Source organism: Dermacentor andersoni, chromosome 9 (assembly GCF_023375885.2).
Source record: "Dermacentor andersoni chromosome 9, qqDerAnde1_hic_scaffold, whole genome shotgun sequence".
NCBI classification, from domain to species: domain Eukaryota; kingdom Metazoa; phylum Arthropoda; class Arachnida; order Ixodida; family Ixodidae; genus Dermacentor; species Dermacentor andersoni.
In genome coordinates, this window is record NC_092822.1 from 80,566,249 (window position 1) to 80,581,145 (window position 14,897).

The 14,897-nt window shown below is 45.6% G+C and overlaps 1 protein-coding gene across 2 annotated transcripts in view; it reads right to left on the reverse strand.

Moving 5' to 3' along the window:
* Positions 1 to 996: 996 nt before the first annotated feature.
* The window catches only part of Src42A (Tyrosine-protein kinase Src42A), a 105,765-nt gene continuing 91,864 nt past the window's right edge, over positions 997 to 14,897 (reverse strand). The window contains exons 5-7 of one of the 2 annotated variants that reach the window (XM_050176182.3): positions 13,957 to 14,284; positions 8,900 to 9,084; positions 997 to 7,119 (exon numbers count right to left, since the gene is read on the reverse strand). In XM_050176182.3, the coding sequence (XP_050032139.1) occupies positions 6,937 to 7,119; positions 8,900 to 9,084; positions 13,957 to 14,284 (696 nt within the window). In that variant the 3' untranslated portion in view covers positions 997 to 6,936. The remainder of the gene's footprint in view (positions 7,120 to 8,899; positions 9,085 to 13,956; positions 14,285 to 14,897) is intronic. The other variant, XM_050176183.3, reaches the window with a different exon arrangement.

A 14,897-nucleotide genomic window follows, 5' to 3' on the forward strand; every position in this document is an offset into this window, starting at 1 on the left:
TTATTTCTTTTTCCTCAGGTTACAATACAGGACAACGGTATGACCCAACTCTAGCGCCATACCAAATGCATGGTAATTGTTGTAAATACTGTTTTCTTTTCATGAACGCTCAGGTATCAGAATTGATTAACTAATGAGCAGGTATCGCAACCTGCTTTATCAAAGTTAATGTCGAGGTTGTTGGTATGACTGCCAGTCACAAAATTTCACCTTGTTTTCTTGTTTGCCAAACACCTCACGAGTGCATTTGTTGTATTTTCTATGCGAACTCTGCGTAATGATCATGTATCCGACTCATTCCCACCCTATTAAAATCCAGAACGGAGATCGTAGTGTTAATAACAAACAAATACGAACAGTGTTGCTCTCAAGGTTTTCTCAATTGTAGCAGGCCTCTCACTGTGGTGTGCTGTGGGAACTGAAGTAGTTTAATGCAAGTTTTTTTTTCTGGTTAACACAAGCCACTTCACAAAAAGGACTTGAGTGAGTGCACGCACCAGAATGAAGTTTGGCAATAAAACAAGATGCTTTTCCAGGTTCAGACAAATGGCCAAGGAACGCGAGACATACATATGTCCTTAGCTTACAGTGCTACTACTGTGGTCCGTCTGCTAACAACAGCAGATTACCTTTTGCCTTTCACAATTTACGAGGAAGAGAATTAAATCGAAAGAAAACAAAACAACAAGTAACTAGATCTTCATACTGACTCCAATATAGCTGTCTTCAGAGCATGAAATGGGATGATCTCTTGATGCTTAATACTTTAGAAATATTAATTATTTGTGCAGGTTGCTGAACAAAGCTACAGTGGCTGACTGACCAGTGTCAGCTGCTTAGTCACCATGGCTAAAATTACGGCTTGTGGAGTCTTCCCTCTTGGTATCCTGCCACCATTTACAACGTGAATTCTCAAAGTTGTACGGAAACAAACAGCACTAAAACTGATGAATGTGGCGTATATTTGAGTCGCCACAGACAAATCACGCAAGAATGTTGCAGACTGAAACAAAATTTTATTACAAAAGTTAAACCCTTCCACCCCCCCACCCCCCTTCTGTCAACTGTCAGCTCTGCGATTCTCAATGCAGCCTTTGTTTTCATATTTAAGCAAGGCTGGTCTTTCACTTTCTTTCTTGCTACGTAGATCACATGCACAAACTCGTACTGTAAAGCAAACAAGAACAATAGACACGTCCAGTTTGATAAACACTCTAAACATTCTTCACAAGAGGAACAAGCAAGCACAGTCAGAAATAGTTAAACTTGCATGCCTATTAATGGTGCACTAGAGTTTGAACTGCTTGAAACATTGTAAGGAACATGCATCAGTGCAGCACAGATTTTGCACAGAGGCCATAAGCAACAGACATTTCTTCAACTGTGCAAATGAAAACAGCATCCGCCGCATTATTGTTTCAAGAAGGCTCTTGCCTGGCGGGTGAGAAGATGGCAGAAGCGACGTGGTTTTATGCACAGGGACAATATTTTTCATCCCGACCTTTAAGCTACCATCTTCCTTTCTTAATGATGCCTACACAAAATATGGGCACCCTCAGAAGGACATTTAGGCAAGTTTGTATTATTTGCTGCGGCACATTGTTTTGAACAGTCAGTTGGTTGTGGTGCTTGTGTGTACATGTGATCACTCATGTACATCTCCTGCAAGCCATTCAAGAGAATGGTTGCCCTCAAGCTAAAACTCTTCTAGCGACCTTTAATTTCATTAGCCTTTTGTAAGCAGGTTTGACATCACCTCATCCAAACTTCCACAAGCTCCCAAACAGAAATTAAGTTCAGTTTTTCCAGCACATACTCCGTAAGAAACCATGCAAGTGGAAATTCAAAACTCCATTGTCATTTAGGTAAGAAGGATATACTGCTGACAAATGAAGGAGCGCTAGATGGACGAAAGACAGTAACAAGAAGGCGATAACATGAGTGCTCCGTCTTGTTCTTCATGTTCCATCTTTCTAGCACTCCTTTACTTATCGTGCATTACCAGCTCGCCCAGCAGTCTATCCTCCTCAGTTTCATTACTCTTTCCCGTGTTATACGCTAAGCACTCATGCTGTCGCCTTCCTGCTCCCATCTTTCATCGATCTAGCGCTCCTTTAGTTATCATTCATTTAGGCCAACAAGAAATGCTACAGTGAAAGTCTTGGGCAATCATTTTGTTCATGTTGCTAGGCCAGAACGCGCTGTTAAATTTCTGGGCTCCTAAATTTTGCCCTTAATTGCTAACTGAGGAACTAAATTTCACATTAGAAAAATGGCAACACTCAGTCAAAGCAACTTGCGCTATGCCTGACACGTTTGCAAAGCTGTTTTGCAGCTTGAGGATTAGTCGCAACAATGCCAGGCAGGCAAGACGACTGCAGATCCTTTCACATTTGGCAGCCCGAGACAGAAGGCTGTAGTTAATAAAACTCGCTATAAAAACAAAACATTTCATTTTGTGCACATTTTGTATAGACCAGTCCACAGCATGCCCATTTCCCTGCCCGTTAACAAGAGATTGGGAGAAACTGCTGTCCAATGAAAGCAAACAGGCCTGAGTTGCAGTGCAATAGTTCAGTACAGTACACCGTACTAACATCTGGTTGCACGTCCAAACGGCTTCTGGGCAATACGCACAAAAACGATACAAATATTTTTACACACGAACGCAGCTGACAAGAAATGTTACACTGCAGACAGCACATTTCAGAGCGCCAGCAAGCAACAGTGCTGCTGCAAGTCGGCTCCGCCGGCTGTTGCGTACAAAAAGCTAAAGCACTGTCCAGTCCCTTCTTAAGCGATATGGCCAGAGCTTGCCTTGAAGATATGCATGTTTTCCAGTAGACTGCCTACATTTATGAAGGTGACTCGACTCACAGGCTGCCTAAAAAGAAAGAAGGCCGTGGCAGTGTCAAGGAGTAAAAGTGAAACCACTCGGCCACGGTCACGTCACATCACGTGACACACTTTCAGAAGATGAGAACCGAAGGATGGTTTTTATGTCGCAACCATTAACAAGTGAGGGTTGCTTGAAAGAACAATGAGCCATGACATCGCTAAAAGAAAAACATCCTAAAAAAAAGTAGTAGTAGTACCAGCCCAACCTGATACGAGATACGGACACTTCCCTTGCGAGCAGTCAGCTCTGCCTATGATTAGCAGATCTTACCAACTTCACCGATTAGAATGCACCTTTGGAGAACGTTTTTACAGTTAAAAAAATATAGGAGAAGCACCAAACACAGGCATCAGTGAGAGGACGTCTTGAGAAATGTAGGATCCATGACAATACGGTCCACGAAAAGAGAGCAGCAAATGGTGTTTACCAATTAAAAATGATGTCATCGATGAGAGATCGAAGGCTGTGTTGGAAAGGAAACAGACGATGGAACCGCAGGCAACACCATGGAGATCTCGGTTGGCATAGTTGATCACGCAGAGCAGCCTTAGCATAGCTGCCCCCCCCGGACAAAAGTGTCCCGACGTGACCTCAGTGGCAGTCACCGTTACGGGGTCACTAAAGAGAAACAACAAACGACTTTAGAGCGACAACATATTCTTCGAAAACTCTATTTCCATTAATTTTGTGATAATAGGCCAGTTATTAAAAGAGAAAAGGAAATATCTTTTTATTTCGTGCCAATACACTGGCACCGGTGCATCAGCGCGATGTCACGGATTTCAAATTACTTTTTCATACTTGGGCCTCGCTGGCTCAGTAAAAGTTCACAAAACTTGCCAGGTGCAATCTTTATCGCCTTTACGCAGTATATTTTTGCAGACAAACGATTAACCAGGTTCGAGCAGACACTATCAAAATCTATGATGTCACAATCAGCTAGTGCGGGAACTTCAAGGTGGTGTCGCCACCTGTCTTTTGATTTTACGGCCTTTCTGGCTTACCTCAGCTGACGGTAAGGATGGCTTTCTTATTTTTTATTGTAGAAGGGTAATTTACTAATACGGATGGAATGATTTTTCTCTTTAGAGTCCCTTCAGATCTTACGAATACACAGCGTGCAAGATCATGACGACATGGCAAAGTGAATTCCTCAACAATGCAGCACATTTTGTCAAATTCATAAACCCAGCTCAGTTCCACGTGCAAATGTATCACTCCCTATCTTTGAATGATCGCACTTGTCAGGTGCCTGCAGTTCCACATGCTGCTTCCTTCCGTGTGAATATAAAGGGACACAACACACACTTCCGTTGCACGAGTTTCCAAGTAGTGAGCCCCTCCTGCGACAGGCACTAAGTATCTTAATAAAAAGGTTACAGAAAAGGAATAAACGCAACAGCACCACTGCTAAGCAGTCCCGCAAGTCATGGGCGAGAAGAAGTCCGATCTCCTTCAAGTGCAGACGCCCCCGCAGAACTAGGACACCAAGTGAGTCGTGCATGTGGACGATCACAACGCTACGAAGAAGGTTTACACGCTACTCTCCACATCGAAGCGCAGGGATGCCGTCATGATGAGCCCTAGAGAATACAAAAATAGTCAAACAGCTACGCACATAGATAGAGCCTACGGCAAAGTGACGGGCCCGTAAGCCTCGACGGTAGGCTACCGTCCTCACAAAGCATTTTCTGGCAGAAGAAAAAAAAAAAAGATTTAGCACAAATAGAAGCAAAGCAAAGTTTTAAAAATGCACGACTAAACCAAAAGCGGTACGTGCTTCTAAAACGGTCCGTGGGAGCCCTAGTTTGTAAGTCATTTTTGTCCAGGGAACGAAGAACAAAACAAATAAACTCCACTGTGTCACATCTCTTCAAACAAAGACTGCCCTCGCAAAGCCTGCTATTGTAAAAATAAAAATAAAAAATACGCGAGCAGACCTGTTGCAAGAGATAAGGCATCACTTAAAAAGCACTAGCACACAAAAGTAATGCGAAAACGGAACTCGCACACACACAATTGCAACTCATGTTTACATTGGTTCGGAGCACACAACGCACGCACAAGTTTGCGCACTTCAGCACGCCAGCGACGAAAGTGGTCGGCCGGGCACACGTCAGTTTGTCGCAGCTCACTGAAGAATGTATGGCAGCGAATGGCAACGGCAGCGGCACCGGAGGTCACAGCCGTGGCCGTCAGGGGGGGTCCGAGCCCCACTCTCCAGAACGCACATGGAACATCACCGCTGTCGTGACGCTGACGGGTGAAGGAGCGAGAGAGACATCTCTCATTTTCGTCCTCTTCCTGGGGGACGACTAGAGTAGGGGAGTTGGTGGCAGCACTGAAGAAGGCCGTACCATGCACTGACGCATCCAGAGAGACAGAGGCCGGGGAAGAGGAAAGCTTGGCAGCACAGCCGCATTACTTGCAAACACTTCAACCATTGCTCGGGTGTCTTTCGACAACACTGCACGCCTTAAATGACTTTACCGTTGAGCCTCGTCATAACGAAACCGCATACAACGCAATATATCTGACATTCATGATATGCATACACTACCGGCAGGGAAAAATTGGCAGTTTTTTACATTACTTTTGTTACCTCTGATAGTTCATTCTGTCTGTGTTTATTAGATCCAGATTTCACTGAACCATGCAAGGCTGGTGCACGTTGAAGGCAGTTTCAGAGGTGAAGGTGAGCTGGTCTGCTTACAAACTTGTGCCAGCAAAGTTCACTTACTCTGAACACTGCTACGCTGGGAAACTGTTGCAATGGAAATCGGAACAGGTTTGTGCCTTGGTACATGGAAAGCTTAGCTTGCAAAAGAGAAATCTGGCCAACTGAGCGGAGATAAACCTGCGACCGTGACAGGAGATACCGAGAAGGTTTGAATCTGCACTTCTGCCTTTCTTTCCAAATACTAAAACAACAGCTTACGACTACTAAAATAATTCAAGCAGGCCAAAAAGAGATTATAACGCAAAAAGAATAAGATATTTGCACTTGCTTTATTTATGAGACTGCATAAAATGTCAAGGGGCAGCACAATACGCTGTGCCCTTACTGTAATCTTATGTTATCCCCAAGCCAATAAAAGGTTTACATAAAAGTAAATAATGCAAGTAGCTCGGGAAGAATGTCGCACCCCCCACTGTCATAAGCAATGCCATGCCGCTGCAGAAGTAGATGTAGGGAGCTGACAGAGGAGCTGTCAATTCCTAGCAATGTGTGCTCAGCTACGTCCAGGTTTCAGCAACAAAAGCCACCATGGCTTGTGAAGGTTGCATGTTGAAAACATAGCTCTGTTTTGAAACGCCATAATATTAAGAAAAAAAGAGGAATTCCTTGGTAGGTGTAGAGAGGCACCAGAGCAGTGGTTGTGCAATAAGCACGGTAAAGAATATGCCCTCGAGGGCACAAGCAAGGCCAGGGAGATGACACGAAGCCTGGCTAGTTGAAAGAAAACAGGAGGGTACTAGTTGTCCGAGGCAGTTGGCAGGCCTGTGGACATCTGGAGAAGATGTCCTGTGTCCTGGAGAAGATGGTCACTCCCAGATGCCTTGCTGTTGCCACAAAACTCGTGGTGCAATAAGCGGCTCCAGTGCAGACAAACCCCACCGGTGTGTCCGTTACTTCAGTTAAACTTCAGGCATGCATCTGGAAGCAGAGCCGATTGTCCGCTGTCTCACCGGCACTGCAGGAACTTGAAGGATACGTTGACCTGTGGACCAGTCAACCTACCGAGCCCCTGTCGGTTGCAGCAGTTGGAACAGGACTTGATGTTCTCGCTACGAATGGCCACCTACAGAGGTGGTACGTGTCTGCGAGTGTGGCCAGCAGGGGTCACTGTCAGCACCGCGCGGTGACAGCGGAACAGTCTGCCCAGATGCACCGTGAAAACGGAATGGCAGTTGCAGCAAGGCCAGTGGCGGGAGTCGCGCATGTCGCGCCTTTCTCTCTCTCTCCAGCATGTCTCTCAGTAGATGGGCGGCGTGGTTATCGCCTGTGGCTGGCAGCATAGCCCGCCACCGGAACGTCAGTAGGCCATGGCGGCCTCCTTGTACTCCGAACCCTCCATGGTAAAGAAGTCCTCGAGCTTCCACTGCAGAGTCTCAAAAGTAGGCCGCTTCATTGGGTCCTTGTGCCATGTCTCCAGCATGATCTCGTACAGCGCCGGAGGACAGCCTGGAGGGCAGGGCATCCGGTAGCCGTGCTCAACCTAAGGGGTAAAGATTTGATTTGATTGATTTTATTTACCACACACAAGGTACGAAAGAAAATTGCGCATGAAATGTGGTTGGCAAAGTGGGAAAAAAGTTATGCAGATTCCCTGCACAGTAAAGGTGTTGTGCGAAGCATTTTGCAAGTAGCTGGTTATCCAGCATTACTTGGAAATTTGCAAAGCATTACCAGGTGGACAAATACGTTTGTGTAAAGCGAGCAACTGTTGGCGTGAGTGAGCATGTGCGTGACGATAGCAGAAAGATGACAACGATAGTATGACAGCAATGTCACAATGCCCGATTTTCTTGTACTCCACTGAAGAAGTGTTACAACCTTTTCTGTTACAACCTGAGCCGATCCCAAAGCCGGTACACTATGACACAGTGTCTAAAGCACTACCTGTTACGAGGAAAGGACTGAGGTATAGGTAGAGAGAGCATCAGGCTGCTCCTCTTAAGGATGCAGGATGGAAGCCAGTGGTACAGCCGGGGTGAGGGGGGCATACTGGGCACCAGGCTGCGTGCTGGCAATAGTGTCTTGAATGAACGTTTGATGTCTAATGGCACAAGGGCGGCAATGGTGTCTTCTGAGCAGGCTTCTTCATCTGATGAATCACTAATTTCGAAGTCATTGCTATCGCTTTCACTTCCAGAAACGAAGTAAACTTTGGTGTCTCAATAATTATCATCCGAAGAGTTGGACGACGTCGGAAGGCTCCTTTTCTGCGATGACAGACCAGCAACACACGTGTCGCCTCCACCGGACGCCATTTATTGAAATAGAAGTTGCCCCACCCCCTCAATGAAATGCGAAACGATGGTTAAAGAAGAAGAAATTACCTGCAAAGTGCTGCCATCTGCGAAGCGACACACCAACTAGCCCACAAACGAGCGTGTCTCATTCACCCTATCCAATTTTCCGCTGTCCTCGACTGTGCTTCCCTTTTGTTGACACCCATTCTGTAATTCTAACGGTCCACTGGTTATCTGCCCTACGCATTACAAGGCCTGCCCAGCTCTAGCTTTTTTTTTTCTCTTAATGTCTTTTTCGTAATGTGACCCTTTCATAGTGCATGTGGATTATTTTCGACTCGTGTTTTCTCTCCTTCACTACTTCTCTCCGCATGCAAGGTAGAAAACTTGACAAAGTCTGGTAAAATTCCCAGTCTTTCTTTCATCCCTTCCCTCACTCTCTTGTGCTAGGCCCTCAAAAACACAAAATCGGTGTTTTCTTCTCCTTTCCTTCGCAAGGCATGAAGGGGCAAAGGTTTTGAAACACACATGGAAAGTGGACAGGACAGGGAGCCACTATGCAAGGACAACCATTTTCTGTAACCAAACAACAATGTCAGTTAATCACGTTGTTTCCTTGAAAGGTACACCACTGCACCCGCTTTTGCTTTACCACTAACACAGGGCACAAAATATGCAATCTTGAGCAAAAAGAGGCGGGGCTCTGTCAAGGAAACGATCAGTACAGCTATGTGCACTGAGTGATGTTTACTGGACTGAAGCTTTAGCTCAGTGGGAGGCAGTGACAATTCAGTAGGGCACATTATATGTCTGTTGATCTGAATAGCATGTTCAAGTGATGTCCCATTGTCCTGAGGGTACCATTATAGTCTTGTACTTTGCGAACGTCTGTATATTTTCTATGCTGTAATTAACCTCAAATGTAATAATAATAAAAATCGATTGCTTGATTGAGTGAAGTTTAGTCAGATGATATTGCACCAAAAAAGCCACAAAACACCCCAACCCTCCGCTCCTGCTTACCTGGTGAAGAACCTCAGCGTTGGTCATGCCTGGGTAAGGAATGCGTCCATAGGTGACCAGCTCGGTGAGCAGAATACCGAAAGACCAGACATCCGATTTGATTGAGAACTTGGAGTAGTTGGCCGCCTCGGGGGCCGTCCACTTGATGGGGAAGCGGGCCCCTACACGAGCCTCGTACTCATCCTCTGCAAACAGCGCAACAATAGAGCTCAGTGAGTAACACAACGTTTTAAACGGTCCCTGAAATGATTTTGACAATTTTGCACAAACATACTGTGTCATTAGGGCAGGTCCTACCGCTCATTAATTGACACATCTAGGTGCTCCACGTAAATATGTAATTTATTATAAGGCTATAAAAATGTACATCGCTGACGATCGCAGCATGCCACTCGGCTGAGTTTTCAACTGCCCCTGACCATGTGATGCAAGGTGAGTATATGACGCTAGTAGGGCGTGTCATCAATAATTTTTCCAACTTCATGGCGGACAAATGTTGTTTGTAACAGTTGAAATGTTAGTTAATTTGTTTCCGTAAGAAAGAAAGTAACAGAAAGAGAATGCACAAGGACAATTTATCACTACACTCAAGACTTCTGGCACGCAGCAACTGTCATCTGCTTGTGTTACAATGTGCTCCGTGTTGACGAGAGCTCTGCGGTCAGTGTTGGTCTCAATCTTTCTTTTCACGAGCAACATGGTTCTTCCTTGTTACGCTGTGGGCAGCAAACGTAGCAACTGGCAACATGTCAAACTGCAACATCATGTCCCTCTGCAAGACAGCAGACAAGCGGAGTGGCTGCAGCGCATCAGACTGTCGGTATGCGATTGGCGCGAGGATTTGCGTGTTTGCGCCCATCACTACTTTAAGCCAGAGGATTACTACCACAATAGTGTTTCGCATGTCTGGTATTCGGGTGAACGCAAGCACGAGCGGACTGGGCTTGTGCGTTTCGCGGGATGAACGGACGTGCAAACATGAACGGCGTGCACGGTGCAAACATGAACGGCCTGCACGGTGCAGCCACGTGATGGCACATGAAAAGCGCCTGCAGTGGGGGAGCAGACGTTTCGTCTGCCTCTGGCTCCAACGGGTCACCGAAATTCTCAATTGCACAACATTCAATACTAAATGTGCGGGAAGACTGCTTACATGATGCCACACCATCTCGGCATGCCCACTCTTAGCACATGTGGCAGATTACCTCCCAAGCAGGGTGCGCAGCTGCGTGTGCACTCAGCCGCGGTTACAGCCATGCACAGCCACGGCCGAGATGCATGTCAACTTAATCAATCGAATTACAACAAATTAATCAGTCGATCAATTAATTGACTGACTAACCAATCAATTAGCTAATTAAAATTGAGTGTGCTGTAGGTTTGCATTACTCATGTTACCTAAATAATTGTGTAATTAGATAAATAATCATTTTTATTAATTAGTTTTGCTATCTGCAATCGAGTATTGATCCTGGGAGTTTTAGAAATTAGGTAGCCAGTCTCTTTATAGAATGTCCATAAATTGTTTGAGCGATATCTACATACGAAGGAGTAGGTTCTCACTGATAAATTTTTCCATGCGTGACACGTAATTGTAAGGATCACATGTGCATTTCCACAGTTGATTTTCTGCAGCCTAACGATGTAAAAGCAACACTTGTGACTTCTACGGCTAAATATTGCATAACACTTGATTTCATACTGCCAAATTTTATGAAACGAGTTGGCTCACTCTCGTTTTCAATATGTTTAGCCTTTCTTAGACCCCCTCAAGCAATACTCCACCTCAGAGCATGCGAGGACCTTGAATAAAAAAAAAAAAAATTAAGCTACAAACATTCACAAGTGCAATCAGAACAACAAGCCCTTCTTGCAGACCCTGTGTTGTGTCGGGGGGGGACATGGTGGTGTCCATACAGCCCATGCTGAAGTGGTGCCACCTGGTGATGTCTACGAAAGGAGCCTCAGCCACGTGCCCTCCCTGAACACACTACCCCCTTCTAATACACTGTACCCCCACCCCTCACGCGCACTTGATAGCATTACCGTGAGCTCACTCCCCTCCCCCTCTTTTCCTTTGCATGCGTGGGAAAGCGACACTCTTTAAGCCACCATCTTTCTTGTCTCACCCTCGCACACTTTCACTCGCACCTAAAGCACAAAGTGCGGGGGGGGGGGGGGGCAAGATAGGCTCTTATCGCACTTGGACTTCATATGGAACATGATGCAGCTCCATTTTAGGTGTTGCTCTTGTCCTGCCACATCAGATTTGAGAGGTGTGTTTGCAAGCAGCTGCTTGTATTCAATCATTTGACCATCTGAGTCTGCCGAAGTTTACATTTATTGAATCCGCATTCCCTTGCGGCGGAAGCATTCCCTTGCGGCGGAAGCAAACTCTTGTTATATTTAAATCGCATACAAACACGTTTCATTATATTTAGGTTTTATATACATGGTGTTCTATGGACAAGAGGTTATGAAAAGTTTAATATTTCGTTATATCGAGGATCTCGTTGTATTGAAGTTTGTTATACCGAGGTTTAACTGTACCAATGCAATTTCTTAAACGCATTTTACATATGTGAAACGTCTTTAAAACGACGAGAGGGGGTCACTTGCCAAAACCAATGTAACAAAACATTTTACAGTAAACTCTCAGTTGTACAAATGTCGGTTTAGCAAATATTTCAGAATAATGAAGTGCTGCGGTTGAACACGAACAAGAGACAACACCTTGAGCAAGATGGCGGAACAGTCTGTTGAAAAACTACCCAACCGAAGACGTCTTCTTCATCTCTAAATTCCCCCAGTCCCACTACACGCAGTCCGTTAAAGCACATATCCTCATCGTCATCTACACGTCTACATAGAACATGCATCATTTTCCCCCTGTCTAAAAGAGCATCGCCCCGATGCTAAGCAATAAAGTTCGCTTGGCGAAAAGGCAAGTCCGTCTACATCCATCGTACATGCGTCGTGCAGTCACTCGCTGACATAGGGGCTTCATGCGTACTAGGTGCAGAAGTTCAGAACGGTGTTGGCGGCACCTTGTGCAGTAAAGGCTATCCTTTATAAAATGCCCGACAGTTTTCCTATGCATTCAATGCAAACATTTTTCAGTTAAATCAATTTCTGAATAGTGAATATTTCAGTTGAGCGAACTTGATCAGTGGACCCGGGCTCATTTCTGAAATCTGCTCAACGAAGTTTTGCGCTCTGCAGTGCTGGTGTAGCTGATGCCCGCCAGCCCCAGCAGCGGCCATGTGCAGTGTGACAGTCGGCTGGTTACCTGTGCTGAACTATCAGATCTGGAAATTGTTTCCAGCGTTCGTCCTGAAGAAGAAGAGTGCGACGAGGAAGATGCAATGGCAGAGGCAGATGAAATCCTGTAATTCTAGCCAAGGCTGTAGGATGCATTGGAAAGTTGCGCGACTTCATGTCTCAGCAACAAGCTGTGCCAGAGGAAGGGTACAAAAAAAGACTCTCTGGACAGCTTTGTCACTTTTTGTGCTTTAAGAGCACTAGTACAAATGAAAATTACAGATTTCTTTCTTTTTTTTTTTTCTATATGAGATAGGCTGCAACGTAACTGTTACGAACTTTGTATATACTGATGCATGTAGCTCCATAAATTGCATTTCACACTTTTGACTCGACGTCTGCTGTGCCCTATGCTGTTCCGTATTCTAGTTCTAGTAGTTAGTTAGTTAGTTAGTATCCTAGTTAAGTGAACTATTTCCTTGGGTCCCTCGAAGTTCGCTCAAGTGAGAGTTCACCGTGTAGCATTGTCGCTTTTATCTTTGCAACCGCACTATCCATGCACATTACTTTGGTGTGGCTGCGTTGTAGAGGAAAGAAGCCATTACTCAATCATGCATGTATCGCATGCACAAATGGCACCGTTGTCATGCCAAGCATGACAAAAATCAAAGCTAAATCTAGCTTCTAACTCAGTGTTCAGGAAGGCATAGCTTGACAGTACGTTTGCTTATCCGAGCAAGAGTGTTCGCTTTTGAGAGAGCCGACTCAGCCATAGTAGGCATGACATATCAAATTCAAATCTGTGCTCGTCGGGAGTTATGAGGCCTGCAAATATCTCCTTCGTTGCGGAAATTTCACCTTTGCTCAGTTATGTCCAAAAATAGCACGAAGACTTGGGCAGCAAGACAATAGGGATACGTAACCCCCTTCGACCACAGTGGAACATGCCCATCTCCATAGCAAGTGCAAGGGTAGGAGACTGAGGCAAGCACATGACCCAACCATCAACAAGTGCGGCAGGATCGAGCGGTGCAGGGCAGTCTCGAGCACCACCGGTAAGGGGGTCATTTTTTTGTGATCGTAGTGTGCAAACACCCTCTGCAAAAACAAGCAGGTGCACTACAAGTAGGGAGCGAGCACGATTACAAAATTAAACTGGAACACCTCCACTAGCTATAAGTTAGATATGTAACCTTTCCAATGCACGAATAAATGTAACTTATGCATTTGGCTATGTCATATCTGTAGCCTAGTGCCCATACGACGTCTGTAGCACACACAAAATTTTTCACGTACCCTCCTGTGGCTGCGTACTTGATACAGCTTACTCAAATCTTTTTCTTCCATCTCGCTCAACCCATCCTTTTACACCTTTAAACCATTTCTGTAAACAGAAGCTATCTTTTGTAACACTTGCTGCAACACTTGTGAAATCGTAGGACGAGCACAAATGTGTAAGCTTAACAACAAATTCTGGAGATTTGGCAGGTATGGAATTATCATTTTTCTTTTCTTCAAATTGTCCTTCCATGGGAGAAGAACTGTACAACCTGGGCGGGCAAATGGTATGATGGGACCGCCGTCCTCGTCTCCAACGTCTACAGATGTGCGCACGACGCATCTTAGCGTGCCGAGACGAGCACCCCGAGGGTGGGAGGCAGAGCCGGAAAAGTGCGAGAGAGAGAGAGCGGGGGGACGAACAGGAGGAGCCGTGCCTTGTGAGCCCGGCGGCCGCAGTTGGCAGCAGCAGAGAAGAAGAGGTGAGGAGAGAGAGAGGAGGAAAGCGGCCCACTCACGCCCACCTTTGATGAGCCGCGCGAGACCGAAGTCCGCTATCTTGACCACGTTGGCATCCCCGACGAGGATGTTGCGTGCGGCTAGGTCGCGGTGGATGTAGTTCTGTGCCTCGAGGTAGGCCATGCCGGCCGCAATCTGCGCGGCCATGTCGATGAGCTGGGGCAGCTGCAGCGAGCGGCCCTTGCCCTGCAGGAACTCGAGCAGCGAGCCGTGCTTCATCAGCTCAGTGATGATGTAGATGGGCTCCTCCAGGGTGCACACTGCGTACAGCTGCACCAACTTCTGGTGACGCAACTTCTTCATGATCTGCGCCTCTGCCAGGAAGTCCTGCGCAAGCACAATTGTCACGCCCTTAGAGATGACAAAGATTTCGTTTGCACTGCATGCCAACCTGCGAACTTTAAGAAACTCTTAAAACTCCTGCCACGCTACCAGAGAGGAGAAAAGTGAAGGGAGCGCACAGTACACAGCTTTAAAGAGTTTTCCCTCAGCACACATGTTTGGTGGGATACAAACGCACTTTACTAGCCTCTTATATACTATGACAAATTGCACAAAAACTGATGAAAAGTGTGCATTATTTTTTTATACCTGCATTTTCTTGCAATTTTTTTCTACAAAGTACGATACCGGGAATGCTTATATCACTTCTGCTGCTTTTGTCAAAGAGAATAGCAACATAAATTGTGTATTAATTATTTGTGTCTCAGAATTACAAGGTAATGCAACCCTTGTCATGACAAGTTAATTTGTCATCAGCAGTTGAGGGCTTAACGGTGATTTACATTTAGAAGCAGCCCACAAGGTGCAGCAAATTTGTAACAGCAAAGACTGACGAGCAATACATTGCTTATATTGGTCACACTGATTTCTTCAGCGACTCTGCAGCTGCCAATTTTTCCTGCTACTGATAAGTTGGCTGAATACGCTATGCTTCAAG